The sequence below is a fragment of the Bufo gargarizans genome, chromosome 1, assembly GCF_014858855.1.
Source record: "Bufo gargarizans isolate SCDJY-AF-19 chromosome 1, ASM1485885v1, whole genome shotgun sequence".
Taxonomy (NCBI): Eukaryota; Metazoa; Chordata; class Amphibia; order Anura; family Bufonidae; genus Bufo; species Bufo gargarizans.
In genome coordinates, this window is record NC_058080.1 from 387,667,338 (window position 1) to 387,691,933 (window position 24,596).

The 24,596-nt window shown below is 44.2% G+C and overlaps 1 protein-coding gene across 3 annotated transcripts in view; it reads left to right on the forward strand.

Annotated features, from left to right (window-relative positions):
- Window positions 1-377: 377 nt before the first annotated feature.
- Window positions 378-24,596, forward strand: part of ANO8 (anoctamin 8) — a 108,670-nt gene continuing 84,451 nt past the window's right edge. For all 3 annotated transcript variants that reach the window (XM_044285613.1, XM_044285622.1, XM_044285627.1), the window contains exon 1: window positions 378-591. In XM_044285613.1, coding sequence (XP_044141548.1) covers window positions 495-591 — 97 coding nt within the window. In that variant the 5' untranslated portion in view covers window positions 378-494. The remainder of the gene's footprint in view (window positions 592-24,596) is intronic.

The following is a 24,596-nucleotide window of genomic DNA, read 5'->3' on the forward strand; positions in this document are numbered from 1 at the left end:
TTTCTATGGTAACCGACGGTGCAAGCTATAAACTGCCAGCTAAACAATTTTCTCTACTAATTACCATATATATATATATATATATATATATATATATATATAGCCATGCTGACAGCTTATGAGCTGACCTTGTACACCACCCCCTAACTAAAATGACATGATATAATGACTGCACCAACCTATGCTGTGACCATATAAAGCAAATCTAGAAATGTCAGAAAATGCACAGCCCATACATAGCATGGGATTTGTCAGTGCTGCTGACGGATGCTCCTGCTAGCAGCCATCCCGATTGCAGGCTAGAGGAAGCACGCAGCAGCAGCAGCAGCAGCACAAAGAGGAAATGAGGGAGGCGGGCGGGCCCTAGAAGCCAAGTATCCAGCGTGTTTGAAGGCTGCTTGCTGCCTGAGTGTCCTTTTGTCCCTCCTCTCGCCGCACAGCCCCAATGACAGCGGGGACCACCGGACCCATGCCATCCTGATCCCGGCCCCAGCATGCCGGACATAGAGCCGGACAGAAGCAGGAAAGCCCAGCCAGAGGGGGAGAGGGCAGACCCGGCTGGCAGCCAGCATGGCACGGCTGGGGTCCTTGGTAAGGCTTTGTATATGCGGGGGGGATTTAGGGACAGGGTGTGCACTGTATGGGGGGCAGACAGCGCTGGTGGAAGCCTGGCCTCTCCGCAGTGCCCTGGCCATGCTCTGTGTGGGCACAGGTAAATTCCGTGTTTGAGGTGTCAGGCTGAGGAGGCGGGAGGGAGAGGTGACATTCGGTGTACTGGCGGCTCACGCTTCTTCCTGTAAAGTCACGCTTTGTGTACTATGTGCAGTATTCCGCCTCGGCTTAGGCTTGTGTTCACATATCCGCAGCCAGCTGTGCGGGAGCCGGCGCTGCGGTACCGGAGAGAACCTCCTGCAGTGACCTGGGCTGCGCTCTATGACTGGATGTGTATAGTGGTGATGTCACTGACGGCGGCGGACCATGTGGCGATACTACTGTATCTGATAGACATCTATGTCTGTAGGCTTCCAGGAGCCACTGGCCATAGACCCTACAGGGGGCTGATGCCACGGGGTCTGCCTGAGCCCTCCTCACACCCCTGGGCTGGTACATTGAATGTAGGAGCACCAGGTACTTGTGCCCCTGGCCAGTGGATGTAGGTGCCCACCTGTAACTATATCACCGTCCTCAGTGTGGCGATGGGCAGTAGTTGGGCGGTATTTTGTGCCGCACTGTGGTTTTGCTGTCCCTGCCTATGTGTGGCTTGTGTTGGCCCTGCTTTCTGTCAATTTGGACTCGCCTACAACATAAGCCCACTTTAAAGAGGTTATCCAACCCGTATAATGACCCCTAATGCCCGGGCACCTCATATAGATTATACTTACCCCACTCCCCGGCACCTGCATTGCTCCTGCTCCCCACACAACCGCCGCTGTATCTCCCTGTCACACGGATCGGCACAGGCAATGGCAGGCTGTGTTGGGGACGAACCTCCCTAGCATGGGTTGGGGAGGGTGACGCTAGGGTAGATGCAGCCGTGCAGAAGCAACATGGGTGCCGGGGAGCGGGGTAAGTATAACCTATATGAGGGGCATGGGGGGGGGGGGGTCATTATATTGGTTGGATAAGTCCTTCAAAGGGAACCTGTCAGCAGGATTTTGGGTATAGAGCTGAGGACATGGGTTGCTAGGTGGCCGCTAGCACATCCGCATTACCCAGTCCCCATAGCTCTGTGTGCTTTTATTGTGTAAAAAAACTGATTTGATACATATGCAAATTAACCTGAGATGAGTCAGAGCTTGAAAATATGACTCTTCTCTGGTCACACAAGTAAGATATGACTCTTTTATGTTAATTTGCATATGTATCAAATCGTTTTTATAACACAATAAAAGCACACAGAGCTATGGGGACTGGGTATTGCGGATGTGCTAGCGGCCACCTAGCAACCCATGTCCTCAGCTCTATACACAAAATCACGGTGACAGGTTCCCTTTAAGTTCCCAGTCCGCCCCTGAAAGCTAGGCTGACCAATTTACCTCATAAAATGTAGCTATTACTTTCCAAGATCATAATAATATAGTATGTGTGTGTGTATATATATATATATATATATATATATATATATATATATATATATATATATATATATACTGTACACATTAAGGCTCTGTTCACATCTGCCCTCATAAATTCCGATGTGATTGACGGCAGTGCTAGTCCGTTCCATGAAGACTACCAATGGTGCCTAAAGAACCTCGTTGACATCTAACAAGCTCATCAGGTTCCATCCTGGTTTCTGTCATTTTACCGTACAAAATAATGCCAACGCCATTTTTTACGGTATTTCTGATGGAATCTGAAACAGAGCTTTGAACGGAGCCTCCTCGGCAGATCTCAGCAGAGTTGAAGTGTACCCCCATTTGTCATTTTTGACCAGAGATAGGGGGAGATTTAGCAACCAATCACATCCATTAGGAATGATGGACCGCTGTCTATGCCAATCTTATAGAAGTAGATGGAATAGTGGACTGATATGTGCTCTACTGCTCCATGCAGGCAGAGGAGTTAGGGTCCCCCTCTCTTGGCATTGCAGGGTGTCTCCGTTGTCGGACCCCGATTAATCATACACTTATTACCTATCCTGTGTGATAACCCCTTAAAGGGGTTGTACAATAATGGGGGGATTTTGGCAACCTGCCCCCCCCCCCCCCCCCAACTTATATTACTTACCTGCATCCCGTACTGGCTCCCCACTCCTTCTGGTCCACAATGCTCTGCTGGGCTCCCTTGATGTCCACATTTGTTTTGACATTGCCTCAGCCAATCAGAGACTGAATCCCCCTGTTTCATATGATCATTTGTTATGACGTAAGGGGAGCCAGTCGCCACCAATGCCAGTGATTGGCTGTGGAGATGTCAAACCAGATGTTGACATCAAGGGAGCCCAGCGGAGTATCGTGGGCCTGGAGCAGAAGGAGTCAGCACTGGGAAGCAGTTAAGTCATCTTTCCTTTACAGGTCTGGCCAACCGGAGGTTTTTGGAGGATTCCTTTTGCACAACCCCTTTAAAAAGATACAGTGGCCCAATTTACTATTGACTCTGCTCCTCTGGTTAAAACTGACTGAGGGTCCATGTCACATCTGTGTTGGAGGCTGTTTGTGGGATAACCTCTTTAAGGGTGTTATCACACACAGCTTTTGTTGGCAGTTTTTGGTGCTTATTTTTAGCTAAAGCCAGAAGTAGATCCATCCTGTTCCAACCCACTTCTGGAGTGGACACAAAAAACTTCTAGTCACACTTGTCCTTTGCTTTCATCTTTCATGGCCAGAACACATTGAAAAGGTGAAATCTGTGAGATTTCCTCTCAAGAATGAGCGGGAATTCTGGGAATTAGTATATTTTTCCACAGAAAATCCCATCCACATTTATTATACTGTTGCTGTGGATTTGTGGTTGGGTGTAGTAATCCTCCCACATCTAAACGTGGCATGAAGCTGAAACTTAAAATATATTTACCCATTTACATTTATTTAGAAATCTCCATTTTGCATTTTAGGGTATTATTGTCTAGATCAGAACCTTTTGAATGTTAGTGTTTGACCTGTGCGTGTGAAGACTATGACTCCTAGGTGATGCCAGGAGGCCTATTGATTGATCGAAACAACACGTTTAAAGAATTGTTGTCCACTGGTCGCCTTGTTCTGTCTAACAAATGGTCATGTTCAGCAATCATCAACTGTTGAAATCTCTCTGATTCTGATTTGTTGGATTTTTTTGAGTTGTTGATCGTCATGATTTGTTTCTAGTAACATAGTACATAAGGCCGAAAAAAGACATCTGTCCTTCCAGTTTGGCCTGTCATCCTGGAAGTTGATCCAGAGGAAGGCAAAAAAGAAAAAACTGAGGTAGAAACCAATTTTCCCCACTTTTAAGACTGTGTGCTTTTGCTTATGCAGCAAAATGGGTATTGGATGAGTGGTACATGGTTGTGCTGTGGGTTTATGTTGATGACCTAACCTCAGGCTGATCGGCAGGGGTGGTGGTGGTTGGACCCCCACCGATCAGCTGTTTGAAGAGGAGGTGGAGCTTGTTCGAGCACTGCTTCCTCTTCGGGATTACCTGCACCTCATCTTGCTTGCAATGGCATTGCAGTGTAGTTACAAGTGCTTGTTTCATTCAAGAGAATAGGACGAGCACCCGTAATTACACTGTGGGGAGACGACACTCAGGTAATCTTGAAGAGGAAGCAGCAATCGAACAAGCCCCACCTCATCTTCAAACAGCAGGTCTGACTCCAGATCTGATATCTCTGATAAAATGGTAACTGGGGAACAAGGCATCTTTCTCTGCTAAGATATATTATAAAGTTGATTTGGGGAACGTCTGTAAAGATGGTGACCATTTAGGTTCCCCTTGTGGGGACCGCCAAGTAGGCCAGGCGTTACTCTTGAGAATAAGCTAATGGAAATAAGCCCTTATCCAGGAGGACAAAAGAACATAATCGAGTGGTGCGTGAGACACCCACTAGAAGCATATTTTTTGCACGTTTCTATTATGCCATGTGCAAATAAATTTTTGCTAACATAATGCTTTTCTCCAACTTTTCATATTCTGTGGAAATATTAAATACTGAAAGTAAACTACAAATAACATTATTATTAGCAGTACAACACAATATACCAGTGATAAACACCCAGAGCAAAATGTTTGCAATCTCTTAATTATAAAGGGAGAACTTATTAGAAAAGGCAAGTTCTGAAAGGATTTCATAATGGAAATTATATTTTTATTTTACAAAAAAGAAAGCAACTTAATTCTGGTTTGCATAAACATCCTGTAAAATAATTATTTATGAAGGTAGCTCTGTAACTTTGTAATTTCTTTTTACCTTTATTGCTCCAATCTTCCGTTTTGGGCTGTGGTCACACGACCATGTCCATGCAACACTCTTATTTCCTGTGATGTCATGTCCATGCAACACTCTTATTTCCTGTGATGTCATGTTCATGCAACTCTCATTTCCTGTGATGTCATGTCCATGCAACACTCTTATTTCCTGTGATGTCATGTTCATGCAACTCTCATTTCCTGTGATGTCATGTTCATGGGTGTGTCAAGCAGTCATGTGAACACCTGACTACGCGGTATTCTTAAACAAGTATAGTATATCCACAGGAGACGCCACAATTGTCTGGTACATGCAGATCCCACCTCTTGCACCCCTGACCCTTATTCTGCTTGCTGAGGTGGACGATGAATAGAGAATTGGCTGCGCTCTCCATTCACTTCTAGTTGAGTCACAGAAACAGCTGAGCTCGCCATAAATATCTAAGATTGAAGTGCTCCTTTAACCATAACTCTTGTTGAGGTAGTTTATTTTATTTTTTAATAGAAATAAAAAAGAAAGGGACAATAGTAGGCTGGCCAAATGTCTGGCTTCCTGGCTCCCAGTCCTCCGTCCTGCGCAAGGCCTGCAGGGATATCTCCTTTTCTGTGGTGCCCTCAGACAGCAGTATTAGGGCTCATGCACACAGCCGTAGCCATGTTTGCGGTCTGCAATTTGCGGATCCGCAAAACAAGCATACAGGCCATGCGCGTTCTGCATTTTGCGGAATGGAACGTCATAATAGAACAATCCTATTCTTGTCCGTAATGCTGACAAGAATAGGACATGTTCTATATTTCTGTGGGTGCTGCCGAACAGACATACAGATGCGGGCAGCACATGGTGTGCTGTCCACATCTTTTGTGCCCCCTTGAATTGAATGAGTCAGAATCCGGATTGGATGCCGACTAAAAAAAACGAGCTTGTGCATGGGCCCTTAAACTGAGCATGCGCTGGAGAAACCGCACTGAGTAAGGCTGACGCATGCTCAGTCAGTTACTAGACCCGGCCCAACATCCCCCTCTGTGACTGGAGTCTGTCAGAAGCTATTCACTTGCTGCTGCACTAAGGGTACTTTCACACTAGCGTTATTCTTTTCCGGTATTGAAATCCGTTAAAGGGTTTCAATGCTGGAAAAAAACGCTTCCGTTTTATCCTAATGCATTCTGAACGGATTGTTCAATATGCATCAGGGTGTCTTCTGTTCTGTCCCTTGTATGGTATTTGAGCTTGCTGCGGTATTTTTTTCCGGCCACAATTCCGGAACACTACCGCACTTGCCGGATCCGGCATTAATTTCCATTGAAATGTATTAATGCCGGATCCGGTACCAAGTGTTCCGGAAATTGCTGCATCACTGGATCCAGTTTTCTGGTCTGTGCATGCGCATTTCTTTCTAGCTTTGAAAAAATTTAATACCGGATCCGTTATTCCAGATGATACCGGAAAGACGGATCTGGTATTTCAATGAATAAGTCTAACGGATTCGTATCTGGGGAAAAAAAGATATTTGTTTGCATACGGATTTCCGGATCCGTTAGGAAGTTCCGCAACGGAACTGCCTGCCGGATTCTAACAACGCTACCGTGAAAGTACCCTAATCCAGCGGTAATAGTTTGCCTCATCACACTCAGCTAGTCACAGAGCAAGATGCCACTCTATTGACTGGACCTGGTTGTCTAGACAAGATTCTTATAAGTCACTTATCTCGTGAGAGCCGCTTCACTGCTGTGTAGCTTGTGTGGTGAAGAAATTATGGGACTTGTAGTCCACCTAGCTTTCCAGTGTTCATATCCCATCTGGGTGGAGGTAATTGTACTAGAATACACCCTGTATTTTATGCTAGTAATCCTTGGAGAGGTCCGTGCTGTATAATAAGCATTACATAAAGTGGATGATGGGCGTTGTATAAAATATTACTGACTGTCTGAGAAATATTTTCATACAACCTCCATCATCCACTTTCTGTAAGGCATATATAGCCAGTGTGATGACCTCCTATTGGTGGTGTGGTGTCCACCTTTTTGGGGTTATGACAGTGGCCACCCTAGACGATCGGCTAAGCCCTCTAGCACACAAGTGTATTTCTCATCCATGTGCCTTCCACATCTTACGAATGGCGCACTGACCCATTCCTTTCATGGGGCCATGCACACATCCATATTTTATGCGGATCCATGTGGCCGTTCTGCAAATTCTAGAACATTTCCTATTCCTGCCCGCACAGCAAAATGCACACGGAAGGCATTTTGTTTGTCGACCAAAATACGGACATGGCCGTGTGCACGAGGCTTTCATTTACAACATATAACGGTATTTATCCAAGGCTGAGCCCATTGAGGAAACGGTAAAGCATATGGATGATATTTATCAGAACTGGTGTAAAGCAACCAATCAGCTTCCACCTTTCATTTTTCAGAGCTCCCCTGGAAAATAAGAGGTGGAATCTGATTGGATGCTATGGGCAACTCTGTTTTCCTTTGCACCAGTTTAGATAAATGTCCCCCTATGGTCTTTTGAGGCAGTTTTGTTTCGGAAAGGAGAGCATGTCTGCTCAATCCCCCCAGCCTCAAAAGAATCACCAATGATTCTATTTATATTATTTTTTATGGACGCTGATAACAAGCTCCCTATTTTTGACATTTCTGGATGGTTGGTAACCCTGGTACATGCTCATATTAAGAGGGCATGTTTATTTTGATAAGGTCTAGACACACCTGGCAGCGTATTATTTTTTTCTGGGCAGCAGAGGATTGGGCTTGTGGAAATCCAGCATGTCCGACCGATCCTTCTTTCCATTGCCAGCAGAAGTCATGATGCTCCTAAACCCTTTCCATGGCGAGTCAATCCTACTGAAAACAGCTGGATGGGCAGACTGGGAGTATGGTCTCTTGCTTGTCCCATGTCCTGTACGTGTGGACAGAGCGGCAGGAGGCTAAACGTCATTGCTCTTTTATTAGGAAGGTTCTATTAGCATTGCTTCCCCTGCTCGCTAGAGATGTCACTGTGTGACAGGAACATATAGCAGGAGTGTATGTGCTTTAGTAATTGGGGGGAATTAATTTCCAGACGTTTGTAATCCCACATTAAATACATTGAAGGCTTTTTGATGCCAGACTGTGCTGTAGGACATGGGCACGTTCTGCTTTGAAGTGCTTCGATGTCATTTCACTGCTAAGATTCTGCCTCCTGGTTATTTGGGACAAATTGCTTTATCTGCATGGGTTTTTTCTTTAACTTCAGGCTGTCCCATCAGTTCATATTTTCATTTTAATAGTGCATCATTTTAATAGTGCATCCGGCTGGTAGAGGTAGCTGGTCGTTTTTACAGGCTGCTTTCTCTTTTGACAAAATCGGTTTATATGAATACGTTTTGTACTATCCTTTATAGTGTCAGGTACCAACCTGCCGACATCACAAGTGGAGGGGATGTTTCAGAAGAAATTCTCTCTAGCACTATATGGATCAATGTAAATGAACACGCTGTAGAGGGAGCACTACTGGTTCCTTATCTGTAGGATAAGTAATCCATGTTAGAAAAGTTGGGGTGCCATCTCTTCAAACTCTACCAATCAGCTTGTACAGAGATCGATTAAAGAGATTGAGCCACTATAATATTCTACATTTTTCAAACCAGCACCTGGATCGGAATAAATTTGTAATTGGATGTAATTACACATTTAGAAGAGCCACTGAGTTATTAAATAAAATCCATCTGTATAGCGCCGCCTACTGTTTGCTCTTTTCCTTATTTCTTGTCCACTTCACTGAGGTGGTCGCACATGCTCAGTTTAAATTTTCAACTGCCACCAGCCATATCTACTGATAGAAGCTGTGTCAGTTACAGGGAAAGAGCTGCAGCAGAAAGGACATGCCCCTGTGCTGCCAGGCTGAAGATAATTTAGCAGAGGAATTGGAGCAATGAATGGGAAGATCTCTGGATCCATTTGAGGTACAGGGCTGGTTCTAGCTTCATCAGAAGGGTATTGTGATGTACCATATGATGTCTGATTTTATTTTTTTTGCATCTGAAACATAGATGTGGGAATCTGGTCTTTATAAAAATAATTTCTGAAGAAGCAATGCTTATGGAGGACCGCATTTGGCGGTCCAATTGGGATTCTAAGTGCTGTTGTACAGGCTGTGTGAACACTCCTTTGCCCTGTGCATGGACTGTAGAATAGGGTATTGTGGCATATGTTACACTTTGTATTAGCTGATGTCCTCAGCCTGTCAGGTGTGTGTGTTTTTTTTTTTTTTTTTTTTTTTTTTTTTTTTTCTTCTAACTATTGAAATTTGTGCTCCAATAATATTTTCAGCCTAGGGTTAGTTCATACCACCAATATATAACGGAAGTGCCAAATTTGCCACATAGCTGAGACAAACGGACTGAACAGAATCCATTTCTTCCACAGGAACCATTTTTATTTTTTACCAAAGAAAAAAGTCCTGCAGGTCTTTTTGACTGAATCTGCGATGAAGGCCCTGAATGGAGTTTCCAACACAGATGTGAACAATCCCTTACTTAGAAGGAAGCTTTATTATTATTAATGCAACTCATTGTTTTTTTTGCTTGTTTTTCTTCTATCAAATATTTACATGGAAAAAATGTTTTATTCTAGTGAGTCACTGGATGGCAAATCTTTATACAAAGCTTTACACAATAGATTGCAGCCAGGCTTTTGTGATTTCTTAGTCGTTCTGAACTCCTGTAGTCTGTTCTGGTAAGGGAAATACTGCCGGATCCCAATGACTATAATGGGATCTGAACGGGGATCTGGCCACTTTCTGGCATAAATGTCAGTTTTTGGCCAGTCAAGAAAATACTGCATGTAGTATTATTTTTGACCCCGCCCGAAAGCCGGCATTTATGCTGGAAAGCAGCCAGATCGCCATTCGGATCCCATTATAGTCAGTGGGATCCGGCAGTATGTGGATACAGTGAACTCCGGTAGTCTGTTCCTCTCTCGGAGCAGACTACCAGAGCTCGCATATGTGAACCTAGGCTAACATGGTAAGTTTTTATGAAAAAGTCAGCAAATGAGTATGCAGAAGTATAGAATCCGATGAAGGGAAACAAAGTGTTGAACTGAAGCTCAGTTTGAGAGCGAGAAAATGGCAGACTTTTATCGGCAGTATTATCTCCTGGACATCCTAGGCCAGTGGTGGCGAACCTATGGCACGGGTGCCAGAGGCGGCACTCCGAGCCCTCTCTGTGGGCACCTGCCCCTGGAAAAAGTCTATGGTGTACCAATATGCCTTAGACTTTTCTTGCCATTTATCAGCGCAGGGCGCACTATGTACAGAACAGGCAGGGCACTGAATGTAGGCAGGTTATTATAGCTAAATGGTAAAGTACATGGAAGATATACTATTGGACTGTAGTACTGGTTAAATCGCCGTGTTGGCACTTTGCAATAAATAAGTGGGTTTTGGGTTGCAGTTTGGGCACTCGGTCTGTAAAAGGTTTGACATCACTGTCCTAGGCTCTCAGGAGTGACAGGTGCTGATCGCATCACTTCTCAAACATGATACATCAAGTAAGTTCCCTTATTGGCTGCAAATACTAGATGGCTCGTGCCTTAAGGCATCTGTCAAGCTTTATGTATTAAACAGGGTCCCTTTTACATAGCTAATGAAGATTAACATGTTTAACTCTTGAAAGGGCTTATTCAGTGTAAATTATTACGATGCAATGAAAAGGGTATTTCTTTTGAAGTATTACTACAGCATACACGCAGTAAGGCCGCTGGCTGCTCTGCCTTCTTTTCACTTTACTCCTCCCCAGCCTCTGCCTTTGCCCGCCCTCCAAGTCTCTTGCCTCATCGATGAGGCTGGGGAGGAGTAAAGTGAAAAGAAGGCAGAGCAGCCTGGGCACCTACACACTGAACGCCGCCCCTGGGCACTTGCGAGTGCTCATTTGCATATGAATTAAACTTTGTTTTTCCTGCTGGTGCAAGTCTAAAGAAAAGGTACCATTACAATCCTGTATAGGTGTGCTACAGAGCCATGTAAGCACTGTATATGGCCATATGGAGGTGACAGACTCCCTTTAATAGGAATAAAATAGATGGCAGACCTGATGACACAAGCTGAGCTTCTCCCACATTCATATACTTATGGAACTGGGCATTAAGTACTAGCCATCAGGACTGTAACGGTACATGTACTTTATAGTACCTTTATCCTTTTGGTTTGCGGAGGAATTGTTGGTCCACCTTAAGCACAACTGCAACCTTCCTACCCTTAGGCCTCGTTCACATGTCTGCTCACACATCCATTGACTTTAATGCGTATATTCACACATCAATGTTTTTTTTTCACGGACTGTGAGTAAGTGGTGACACCGCAGAGGGATGCCCTATTTTGTCTGGGATTACGGATGCCAAATGCACATAATAGTATATGGGTCCATGAAAAACAACATTTCCTCTGGTGCCCTCAAGGAACTTCACTGTGAAAGTGGCAGGAGTACAGGAGCAAGCATTGCTTGTCTGGTCTGTAGCACCCTCGCCATGTGGAAAATGACAAGGGAAATGCCCATCTGCAGATTGTGAGCCGCTGGCAAGATTGACAGCTCTATATACCACCATAACAGGAGAAAACTGGAAAAAATCCAACCTACTAAATCCCTTCTTCCCCATAAATATGCTGGCCATTGGAATTGAAAACTGCCAGTTTAACCTAGTAGTCTCCTGATCCTGAGGATTTGGGCAAGCCAGCTCTTTCTGTGGGCCATATGGTATAGTGCAGGCATGCTCAACCTGCGGCCCTCCAGCTGTTGTAAAACTACAACTCCCACAATGCCCTGCTGTAGGCTGTTAGGGCATGCTGGGAGTTGTAGTTTTGCAACAGCTGGAGGGCCGCAGGTTGAGCATGCCTGGTATAGTGGAAAGGATGTAGTATGCTCGCTCTCCCCTGATAAATGTGCTAACACCTGAACGGTTTCAAGTGACACTGTTCTGCTGGTCTAGGACATGCTGCATGCACATAACTTGCAGGTATCTTTTAAGAGCTGTATTTGGGACTTGTGCAGGATTTATATGTTATAACATACCTCTAAAATGATATCTAGGTATCTGTGTGATGGAACACTGTTATTGTACAGAGATGTGATTAGGATATGCAAGGACTAAATATTCTGACAGATATGTTTTCTATACTAGAGTGTTGTTATTTCTTTTCTGCACCGCTTTGTCCTTGCGCAGCAGTTGTATTGAGCCTTCGTCCATTATGAGAGCACATAAACAGTGCAGAGTACTCTGGAGGTAAAGTCCCATGTGGTTTCCTTACTCAGGCCTATTGAATAGTGTTTCAAAGCAACTTGACACAGGAAATCTTCAAATACGGTACATTGGGCCAAATGTTTTCTTGCTTAAACCGTAGTACCTTTATATTATTGCTGTCCTGTTCAATGCCCAAGTGTGCCCTAGCTGCGTCCCGATCCTCTGCCCACAGTCATGATGTACAGCCAGAGGAAAAACCTTAAAGTGCCTTAGAGCAATGCTGCTCTGCGGAGTAGTCAGCGGACCCTTCCATGCTATTAGCTAGTGCGATAAATATTATATTACAGAATCCATTGTCTGATTTGTCATAAACCCTTTAACCTATTAATGGTGTGTTCAGGAGGCCATTAAATTCACTGAGTGCAAGCAGCAGGAGAGCTCTGGGGTAAGCACTGCAGATTGACAGGAAGGCATCCACTGTGCTGCCTGCAATGTATTCTATAACCAATCTATAGTGTCTAGAGCAGGCATGTCCAAACTGCGGCCCTCCAGCTGTTCCAAAACTACAACTCCCAGCATGCCTGGATAGCTTACAGCTATTAGAGCATGCTGGGAGTTGTAGTTTTGCAACAGCCGTTTGGACATGCCTGGTCTAGAGGGAGACGCTCTGTAAAAAGCGTTCAAAACAAATGCTCTGGATTCATGCTCTTTTGATTGACACCATGACGTTGGAGGATCCTGTGTGGGCGCACACGTTGCGAATTACCTGCAGTTTTGCCGCGAGTATTTTCTTGCAGAAACAATGCAGCGTAATACAGTGCCAGTAAAGTGAATGAGATTTGACAAATGTCATGTACACATTGCGGATTTTGTACGTGCAGAAATTGACCTGCCGTGCAGATTTTTTTAAATCTGCGTGTCAATTGTTTGCGTGATTCCGCACCTTTATGTATAGTTCTAACTTCTTTCCCTGTAGACTTCAGTGGGGTTGCACTAAAAACCGCAATAAATGGTATATGGTAAATTGTTTATGTTCAGTTTTCATGCATACAAATATGCAACGTGTGAACGTAGCCTTAAAGGGGTTGTGCAGCCGGTTTATATTGATGACCTATCGTCAGGATAGGTCATCAATATCTGATCGGCGGGGTCCTACACCCAGCACCCCCGCCGATCAGATGTTTTGATGAGGAAGCGGCGCTACATGCGAGCTCTACTTTCTCTTCATTACACTGCCCGTCGTCTCGGAGGTTCAGTGTAATGACAAGTACCAAGTACTTGTACCTACACTACGGCGCTGCTGCAAGAAAGACGATGGGCAATGTAATGAAGAGGAAGAAGCGCTTGCATGGAGCGCTGCCTTCTCTTCAAATACCTAGGGGTGTTGGGTTTCGGACCCCTACCGATCAAATATTGATGACCTATCCTGAGGATAGCTCTTCAGTATAAACAGGCTGCAAAACCCCTTTAACTCTTGCAAATCCTTTTCTAGCTACACCAGTCAGCTATAACATTAAACCATGTTAAAGGGGTTGTCCCGTGAAAAAAAATTCAAGTTTTCAAACCAGCACCTGGATCTGAATACTTTTTGTAAATGCATGTAATTAACCATGTATTATATCCACTGAGTTATTAACTGCAGTCCATCTGTATAGCGCCACCTGCTGTTTGCTCTTTTTCTGTCCTGCTCACTGAGATGGAAGCACTTGCTCAGTTTCATTCTTCAACTGTCACTAGCTGCAGTAGAAAGGACACATCCTCAAGAAAGTGTAAAATATAAGAAAAAACTGGATCTCATATCCTCAGTTATGCTTTTATCTAATAACTGCTTCTCAGAATAATTAACATTGCTTCTCAGCGCAATTTATCGTATACCTACCCCTATGTTGCATGCTGTACATGAGTGGATCCGAACGTAAATAACAAAATATTTTATTAATTCATCACATAAAGGACAAAAAACCGTAGACATGAACTAAATAAATAAATAGCAGCAATAAAGTGGCGACACCGCAAGTCAGGGGGATACACCCGCATTGCAACCTTGGTGGGGCGCTGACTTGCAGTGTCGCCACTTTATTGCTGCTATTTATTTAGTTCATGTCTACGTTTTTTGTCCTTTATGTGATGAATTAATAAAATATTTTATTATTTACGTATATGTGTGTTGTTGTTTATCGGATCCATTTGAGTTTTGCTCACACATGGTTTTCTCACTAGTTTTGAGAAACTTTTAGGTTATAAATGCTGTACATGAGGCATTAGTATACAATTGGATCAAAAAGCATAGGCCCACTCACCGCAACAAGGTTGCCTCTTTGAATGGGACCCTATTCTAAATTTGGCGCAGTGCTGCACGGCGACCACCGGTGCCAAAGCACCGCACCAGCAGGACCCAGCAGTCAAACGGAACCACCGCTGTCTGGCAAAGCCACCCTGGCACTGAGCCCCACCAGCGCAGCACCAAAGCAACAATGGCCGCTGCGCAGCACTGCACCATATGAACAGGTGTCAAACTCGCCTTATCACATACTCTCAGGAACTCCAACTGAGAGGTAGGAATTTATACCCTTATTACATCCTCAAGAAAGGACACATCCCTTAAGCTGACAGCTTAAAATAAATCTAGCAGAAATATTGGAGCAATGCATGGGGAGATCTTTGGATCCATGTGAGGTACAGAGCTGGTTCTAGCTTTGTTAGAAAGAGGTTGTCATGAACTAATGTCCAATTTTTACATTAAAAGGTATTTCCAAGAGCACTGTATTAGAATCTCATAAAACCCCTTTAATCATGGAATAACCCCTTTAAGTAAATAACTTTTATCTTTTGGCAGTTGTATTTTGACAAGTTACAATTTGTCATGGCTAGACAACTAACTTCTGAGCATCTCCGAAATGTCAGTCTTGTGTGGTGGTCATAAGTACCTACTAAAAGTGGTCCAAATATCTGGTGAACTGACAGCCAGGTCAACGACGCCCAAAGTTCATTGCTATGCATGGGGAGTAAAGGGTTGCCGATCTGGTCCAGTGCACTGCTGCTTGTTGCTAGTGATGAGCAGCATAGGCAATATTCGTTTTCGCGATATTTCGCAAATTTTTGGCCTAATATTTGCCATTAGGGATGAGCGAATAGACTTCGGCTGAAACATCCGGAGTCGATTTGCATAAAACTTTGTTCTAATACTGTACGGAGTATTAGAATGTATTGGCCCCGATGAGCTGAAGTTATTGCTTCACGAAGTTTCGAGAGACTTCTTGAAATAACTTCATAAATTAATTTGTACTGTAAAAAACTATTTTCCGAATTCGGGTTCAGTTCCAAGTGGATCCTTATTCAATTTTATGCAAATCGACTTTGAATAATTCATCCAAAGTTGATTCACTCATCCCTATTCGCCATAAATTAGCAAATTCTAGAATTCGTGATCTCCAGTCATTATTTTCTTGATTGCGAAAATCGGCAATGTAATATGCGCGTATTGCGTGGCTCACTTTTGCTACATTTTTCAAGCTGCTAGAATTTTCCTGAGACTGGAGAAAATGGTTGGCAGCAACTTTCGTGACTGTGAGGAAAAACTCCTGATCACTGTAAGGCCCCTTTCACACGGGCGAGTTTTCCGTGCGGGTGCGATGCGTGCGGTGAATGCATTGCACCCGCACTGAATCCTGACCCATTCATTTCTATGGGGCTGTGCACACGAGCGGTGATTTTCACGCATCACTTATGCGTTGCGTGAAAATCGCAGCATGCTCCTCTTTGTGCGTTTTTCACGTAACGCAGGCCCTATAGAAATGAATGGGGTTGCGTGAAAATCGCAAGCATCCGCAAGCAAGTGCGGATGCGGTGCGATTTTCACGCATGGGTTCTAGGTGACAGTCTATTCACTGTATTATTTTCCCTTATAACATGGTTATAAGGGAAAATAATAGCATTCTGAATACAGAATGCATAGTATAATAGGGCTGGAAGGGTTAAAAATAATAAAAAAGTTAACTCACCTTCTCCTCTTGTTAGCGTAGATCCCGGTCTGTTCTTTAGCTGTGGGCTGAAGGACCTTTGATGACGTCAGATCACATGCTCCATCACCATGGTGATGGACCATGTGATTGGAGCATGTGATCTGACATCACCTCAGGTCATTCAGTCCACAGCTAAAGAACAGACCGGGATCTACGCTAACAAGAGGAGAAGGTGAGTTAACTTTTTTTATTATTTTTAACCCTTCCAGCCCTATTATACTATGCATTCTGTATTCAGAATGCTATTATTTTCCCTTATAACCATGTTATAAGGGAAAATAATACAATCTTCAGAACATCAATCCCAAGCCCGAACTTCTGTGAAGAAGTTCGGGTTTGGGTACCAAACATGCGTGATTTTTCTCACGCGAGTGCAAAACGCATGACAATGTTTTGCACTCGCGCGGAAAAATCGCGCATTTTCCCGCAACGCACCCGGCTCTTATCCGGGCAAAAAACATGACGCCCGTGTGAAAGAGGCCTAAGGCTACTTTCACACTCGGGTTTGGTGCGGATCCATCATGGCTCTGCACAAACTGATCCGTATGTATTATCTTTAACATAGCCAGAACCGGATCCGTCTTGAACACCATTGAAAGTCAATAGGGGACGGATCTGTTTTCTATTGTGTCGGTGAAAACGGATCCGTCCCCATTGACTTACATTGTGTGTCAGGACGGATCCGTTTGGCTCAGTTTCGTCAGACGGACAACAAAATGCCAAAGCAGAATGGAGACTTAACAGAGCCAAACTGATGCATTCTGAGTGGATCCTTATCCATTCAGATTGCATTAAGAGCAAAATTGATCAGTTTTGGACAAACTAAAACGCCAGTGTGAAAGTAGCCTAAGTAATTTTACATTACAGCACTGTTTTTGATTATATTTCGCATGCATTTTTTCAAAGACACTAATCCCTATCACAGCACAGAAAAACAGACAGCAAATGACTTTTTTTTTTTTTTCAAAGACAAATGCACTAATCCCTATCACACTATCGGCTACACTATATCACTATCTAACCTACATTGACTATCTCCCACCAACTATCTGTATTATACATACGAGCTAACTATCTAATGTAATTTGATAAGGAATGGGATCCAGATGAGAGCACAGCAATGTCTCCTCTCTCTCCTCTCTCTCCTCTCTCTCCTCTCTCTCCTCTCTCTCCTCTCTCTCCTCTCTCTCCTCTCTCTCCTCTCTCTCCTCTCTCTCCTCTCTCTCCTCTCTCTCCTCTCTCTCCTCTCTCTCTCTCCCTCTCCTCTCTCTCCTCTCTCTCCTCTCTCTCCTCTCTCTCCTCTCTCTCCTCTCTCCTCTCTCTCCTCTCTCTCCTCTCTCTCCTCTCTCTCCTCTCTCTCCTCTCTCCTCTCTCCTCTCTCCTCTCTCTCCTCTCTCTCCTCTCTCTCCTCTCTCTCCTCTCTCTCCTCTCTCTCCTCTCTCTTCTCTCTCTCCTGCAGAAAATGGCTGCTGGGATGTTCTTATATAGTTAAGGGGTAGGGAACTTTCCTATTGGTTGCTAGGGATGTTGCTAAGCTCAGACAGAGATATTGCAGCCTTCTCATTGGCCCACAAGCAAGAAGCAGGGATGGGACTGATGGAAAAAAAAAAATCTCAGAATATTCGCGATTACGAAGATATAGCACTATATTATATTCTAGATCTTCGCGAATTCTCGAAGTGCCAATATTCGCGATAAAAATTAGCAATTAGAATATTCGCGATCAACACTACATACAGCGCTATGTTATCCACATACATCCCAAGGCTGGTGGTCTTGTTGTGGCTGATTTGTGCGTACAGCACTGTTCCTTAAAAGGGTTATCCATGAAATGATAATAATGACCTAACCTCAGGATAGGTCATCATTATCACATCGGCGAAGGTCCGAGTCCTGGCATCCCCACGATTAGTTGCTTCAGGGAGCCACTTTCCATATTTGCAGTGGCTGAGCGACTGTCTGGTGATGTCACATGGCCTAGGAAGAGGCCACGACGCTCATTGCATGCCCAACTTCTTCTAACAGTTGGTTGGCGGGTGTCGGACTCCTGCCGATCAGATAGTTCATCAATATATATTACCGGATAGCCCCTTTAAACAAGAGCAAAAGATATGCTTTTACATATGGCTCCCTCTTTCACTGTGTTTTTGTCACATTACACTGTTGTTTGATTTTTCAGAATAATGAGGTCCCTTCAAAATTCACCCCTTTCCTTGTGGAGATGGTGGCTATGTATTAAGTATTACGGTATATGCAACCCTTGCCAGAACAGTCATGTGCTAAAATGAACGTGAGCGCCATGCATTTTCTGAAAACTTCTAATACTATTTCTGGTTGTCTGGATTATTAGCTTCAGACGGCTGCGACCTAATTTATGACCTAGTAGGGTAGGCGCTTAGATGTGTAATTTTTGTTGGGATGGAGGGAGATTAGTAATCTGTGTGTGGCATATTTCTGTCAGAGCTGGGGCCTGCATGATGCAGAGGGGGGAGAACGACAGCTCGTGTGACCTTAATCCAAGCAGCCAAGGTGATTTGGGGGCTCTGGAGGAGGGGATGTATGATGATCGGCATAGGACCACAAGCAAAAAGAAATGTACAAAAACATAATGTAAAATGAAGGTCAGAGATAAGTGTACTTGTTACAGGCCTGGAGATATCTATCAGTCTGATATATTTGACATGAATACAATAATGTGCTGTAGTGCTCACATGCTATATGTGCACAGTGCATTTTATATATAAATGGCTGTGCTATTAGGCTTGCAGTACGTTGGTTCGATGTAATGTATTCATGCTGCAGCTTTCATTTATCATTTCTGTATCTTCATCCATTCCTCCATACAGATGTGAGAAGCTGCACACAAAGCAGTGACTGTATAGTAAGAATAAAAGACTGACGCCAGCAATAATCAGTTCATGGAAGTAACGATCACTGATCGCTCTCGGGATTGCTCCGTTTGTGTAAATGTAGTTCTGTACTATATTACTGCAGGGATCCACACACTGTACGACTGAACCATAAAGCCTAAGCAAAATACAAGTACAGTATATGCTGAAGTTTTAAAAATCTCATCTACATATAGGGAAAAAGGTATGTCATGGATTTCCACCCCTTTAATGTGTAGGGGTGAAATCTGCAAAGAATCTACAGCACAGCCTGCAGCAATATCTGAGCGTAACACCGCTGATTTGCAATGAGGTCCATGGCGGAAAAATTCTATGTGGACCTGGCCTTATACAAACTGTCGTAGTCCCATGGTCTGATATTTAGCAGTTGTAGTTTTTGCCCTATAAGGAAATATTGGAGTTGTTCTCCAAGCAATCCAGGAGTTTTACTTCGATTTGCAGGCTAGCTCCCAATCGCTTGAAAAGCTGAGCTTCAGTAAGGCCTCTTTCACACTTGCGTTGTCCGGATCCATCGTGTACTCCATTTGCCGGAATTACATGACGGATCCGGAAAAACGCAAGTGAACTGAAAGCATTTGAAGACGGATCAGTCTTCAAAATGCGTTCAGTGTTACTATGGCAGCCAGGACGCTATTAAAGTCCTGGTTGCCATAGTAGTAGTGGGGAGCGGTATACTTAGTCTGTGCGGCTCCCGGGGCGCTCCAGAGTGACGTCAGAGCGCCCCATGCGCATGGATAACGTGCCATGCGATCACGTGATCCATGCGCCTGGGGCGCCCTGACATCACTCTGAAGCGCCCCGGGAGCCGCACGGGCGGTAAGTATACTGCTCCCCCGCTCCCCACTACACTTTACCATGGCTGCCAGGACTTTAGCGTCCTGGGAGCCTCACGGACGGTAAGTATGCCGCTCCCCCGCTCCCGACTACACTTTACCATGGCAAACAGGACTTTAGCATCCTGGCAGCCATGGTAACCATTCAGAAAAAGCTAAATGTCGGATCCGGTAATGCGCCGAAACGACATTTAGCTTAAGGCCGGATCCGGATTAATGTCTTTCAGTGGGCATTAATTCCGGATCCGGCCTTGCGGCAAGTGTTCAGGATTTTTGGCCAGAGCAAAAAGCGCAGCATGCTGCGGTATTTTCTCCGGCCAAAAAACGTTCCGGTCCGGAACTGAAGACATCCTGAACGGATTTCTCTCTGTTCAGAATGCATGGGGATAATCCTGATCAGGATTCTTTCGGCATAGAGCCCCGACGACGGAACTCTATGCCGGAACAGAACAACGCAAGTGTGAAAGAGCCCTAACCCGGCACGGCCACTACACTTTGAACGGAGTTGTGCTTCCAGCTCAATTCAGAGCAGTCAGACCCCTATGATCAGATATTAATCACCTATCCTAAGAATAGGCCACTAATATCAGGAATGTGGAAAATCTTTTTAAGGTTAGGTCTATGACATTAAAGTTTTTTTTAAGGAGCAACATACTTTTAAGTGAAGCCCACAGCTTGCCTCCTCTATTGAAAGATTCATGCTTACCTGCTCCCCATCGCTCTGGTCCTGCTCGCTCCACCCATCTGTCCGTCTTCTGGTCTCCACAGCTAGTTTACTTCCGACCAGGCATGGGCATGGTCACCTGCCCCACTGCAGCATCACCGCTGAAGCCAGTGGCTGGCTGCAGCAGAGAAGGTGACCATGCCCGTCTGGACGTAAACAAAATGGGAGATTGGACACATCAGAGCCAGCGTACCGTACAGGATTTAAGTAGGAGGGGGGGCAAGTAAGTATGAGTCTTTCAAAAGAGGAGGCAGGCTTCACTTAAAAGCTATTTATTACTGGAAAACCCCTTTAAGAACTGTGCGCACCTTTATTCCCTTGAGCACGATTAGATGGAGGTTGTTAAGGTTGGTCCAGTATCTGGCGCTTGTACGTGATGCATATTTCCAACCATTCCTGGTAGGCCTATTATGCTGATGTTGAGCAGGGTATTGCTGTGGCAGTACAATAATTTGAAAAAATTTCAAATTTTTTTTTTTTTTTATTTTTTTTTTTAATCCCCCTTGGAAGGTTTAATGTGCTGAGGTTTTGTGGTAAAGTAACAATTATTGATCACAATGAAGCAAATTTCCAGTTTGAGGTTAATCGAGCCCTCTGTCTTGCGGTGTGAAGACATCAGCTGTTTCTTGCACAGTGAGCTGTCTAGAAGAATTCTGTTGGCAGAGCAGAGACTTTGGCTGCAGTGGGACGGCACTGGTTAAATCTGGGGCTGCTCTGTGTGACTTTGTCAGAAGGATAGGAAGCACATTGTACTGCAGTCACATTACTGAGCCTCCTCCCAGCAGGATGAATGGAACAATTCATAGTACAGAGACTGGAGTCATGAGCCGAGATGTCCAATCAGGTGCAGAGATCTAGGCCCGTTCACTGCATGCGTAGCCTGTGATGCAGACATCACAGGGGCTGAACTTACTGTAGGCAGTATGTACTGAGATGTCACAATTGTCGTATGCATGCAGAGCATTTATTGATATCTTATCATACTAATAGAATGCAGATTGGAGAATTCCAGCCAAACCAGAGCCACACTCTGTAGACCACCGGTTCAGGTTTTTTGTTCCTTATCGGTACAGAGCATGGTGCTAGTTTGCTGGAGGAGATGCAGTCAGCTCTCATTAACAAAAAAAAGTATAGTAAGCATTTTACTGTAATAATAATTTTTTCATGTTGGGTAAAGGGATATTTCCATCTAGACATTGGATATGCCGAATAGTTGCAGGACCCACTTCCTGCCCAGAAGTGGAGCCTTGACACAAGCTGCCGGGAATGGAGAGGAGTTGGCTGCCTCCATTCACTGCTATGGGACTTCAGAAAATAGAGCGGACTCTTACGCTGCTATTTTTGGAAGCCCGCTAGCCGTGAATGGAGAGAACCGTGCATACGCGGCCTCGTCTCTGGTGGTGTGTGACGGCACCCCATTCTTCAAATGGGAATGAGTACCAGAGGTGCACACCTATCAGACATTTACGGCATATCCTGTGGCGATATGTCTAGATGGGAATGGCCCTTTAAGTTATACATTATATGGAAATTCTGGTGGCTGCTCCCACTGGGAATGGAGCATATAGGTGGATTCACAAATAGCAAATTTGTTGAAGTCTTATTCTTCTGAAGGGAGCTTGCAGAAAGTTCTGTGCTTGTGTCAGAAATTACTCCATATAGATGTATGCAATGCGTTTTGGGTTTTCATGGGATTGGGTAACCATAGATGACCCATGGCTCATGTGTACATAAGTATAAGTCAATACTATGGCTGTCCAGGAAGGGAAGAAGTAAACCCATAAGTCATTTACTTAGTATGCATTAAAATGCCATTGCCAAACGGTCTCAAAACTTGGGGTCTTTTTTCATATACCGATGATCTGGCAGACTATTAGGGATGAGCATTTGTAGCAATGTTTCCCGATTTAATAGGCCTGTGTAAAAGGTGGCAACAATCGCCCAATGAATGAGCAAATGCTTGTTTATCGAGTGATTGTGCAGTTCTTCTGGCACCAAAAATCATCATTCCTGTACAGTAGATGTGCTGTCTATGCAACGATCTTTTGCACAGGAACAATGGGGGACATTTATCAACCTTTTTACTGCGTAAAAAAGATTATCGGTCAGTGTAAAAGGACCCTTACCTTAAACTGCCTAGTGAGATTTCAAATCTTGTTCTAATAACAGTGGAAAGTGTGGACCCCTGAATTGGTATGCCCCATTCTTGCCCATTTATTTAGGAAACTTGGAGACCATTATTAAAGGGGTGGTCATCCAGTTTAGAAACCCCACTATCATGTTCTCCATTGAAGAATTAGAATTCTAATGCCTTGGCCAGAGTGGAGAGTGATTACAAAGAGCATCTCGTGCTCTGGAGGACCTGTCCTGTCCAGCAGTACTCAGACAGCCCAGTGATTTACATGAGCTCCATCTATGTAATGCTCCATTTACCCCGTGGGGGTGCTGCAGGGAAATGTAACACTTGCTGCCAGGGGGTTAGCTGATTTCACCCCCCAGTGGTGGGATCTGTTATGATCAGCTCATTGTTATGGCACCATTTTAACAAGTAGGAATTGCCCCAAACGGATAACCTGCTAAACCATATTCACATGTACAGCAGATACTGTATTTTTGTGTAGTGTTAATAAGCAGGTTCTCCGGGCTTTTAACATTGATGACTTATCCTCAGGATAGCTCAATATTGGATCGGCGGTGGGTCTGACACCCCCGCCGATCAACTGCATGAGGAGACTGCGCACGCAGTGTGGACGTGCTGTGACTCTCCTCTTAGTCTCCACTGTATGTCTATGGGACAGCAGCAGCAGACAGTAAGAGAGACATACAGCTGATCGGGGGCCGTGTGTCGGACCCCACCGATCTGATAGTGTTGACCTATCCTGAGAATAGGTCATTAATAGAAAAAGCACCGGACAACCTCTTTAAGACAAACTGCAGTGTAAACACTAGCTGTTGTTCGTTCCTTCCTTCCTTCCTGCACACAACCGTTGTTGTGTTCCGTTTCTCAAAATGGGGTTCTGTTCCGTGATCCGTTTTTCGTGTGTCTTCCTTTATTTTTGGAGGACCACCAGACATAAAGGAACGTAAAAAAAAAGTCTAAGACAGGTTTGCCATGCAAATGATAGGAATAAAACGGATGCGGATGACAATCTTGTGTGCCTCCGTGTTTTTTAGCGGTCCCATTGACTCGAATGGGCCCGCAAACCGTTTTCCACGGAAATAATAGGACAGGTTATATTTTTTTGACTGACTGGAACCACAGATCACGGATGCGGATGGCAAACTGTGCACTATCCGCATTTTCAACGGCTCCATAGAAAAGAATGGGTCGCGGAAGCAAACAACGGTCGTTTGCATGAGGCCTTAGTGGAATATTACCTAAGGAGAGATATATAGATAGATATATATATATATATATATATATATATATATATATATATATATATATATATCTATATATTTTTTTTTTTTACAGCGTTTCTTCAGATATAGTAGTGGAATAGTAATTAATACATCTAAAAGCATAACATATAAGATGTAGTGAGGTGTAACTAGTTGTGTATTCTGAATAGCAGTCTAGTCTGACTCGGATGTAGTGGATGGATGCTACCACAGAGATCTCATTCGTTTCAGAGTGTGACGCTGCACTTGTTTCTTCTTTAAGAATAAGGATGATGTCAATGTGTTTTTGTGCGGAGTTGTCTTCCTGGAAATCCATTCTTCATTCCAGTGCATCAGCATGAGATTAAGAGCTTTCGAGTCAGAAAGCCTTCCCGATGGCTTTGTGTACTGTCAGCAGTGTATATCCTACATATTGACAGTGAGTCCATACATCTAGAGTCAGCCTTAGACCATTTCAGGCATTCTGAAGCAGTATGTGGTATAACATTATTATTGTGATGATACATTTTATGTTTCATCATGTAGATTGTATATTTTAGGCTGCAGTCTCACTGGGGTCCCTTTCTCCTGATGTGCATATTGACGGCACTCTGGT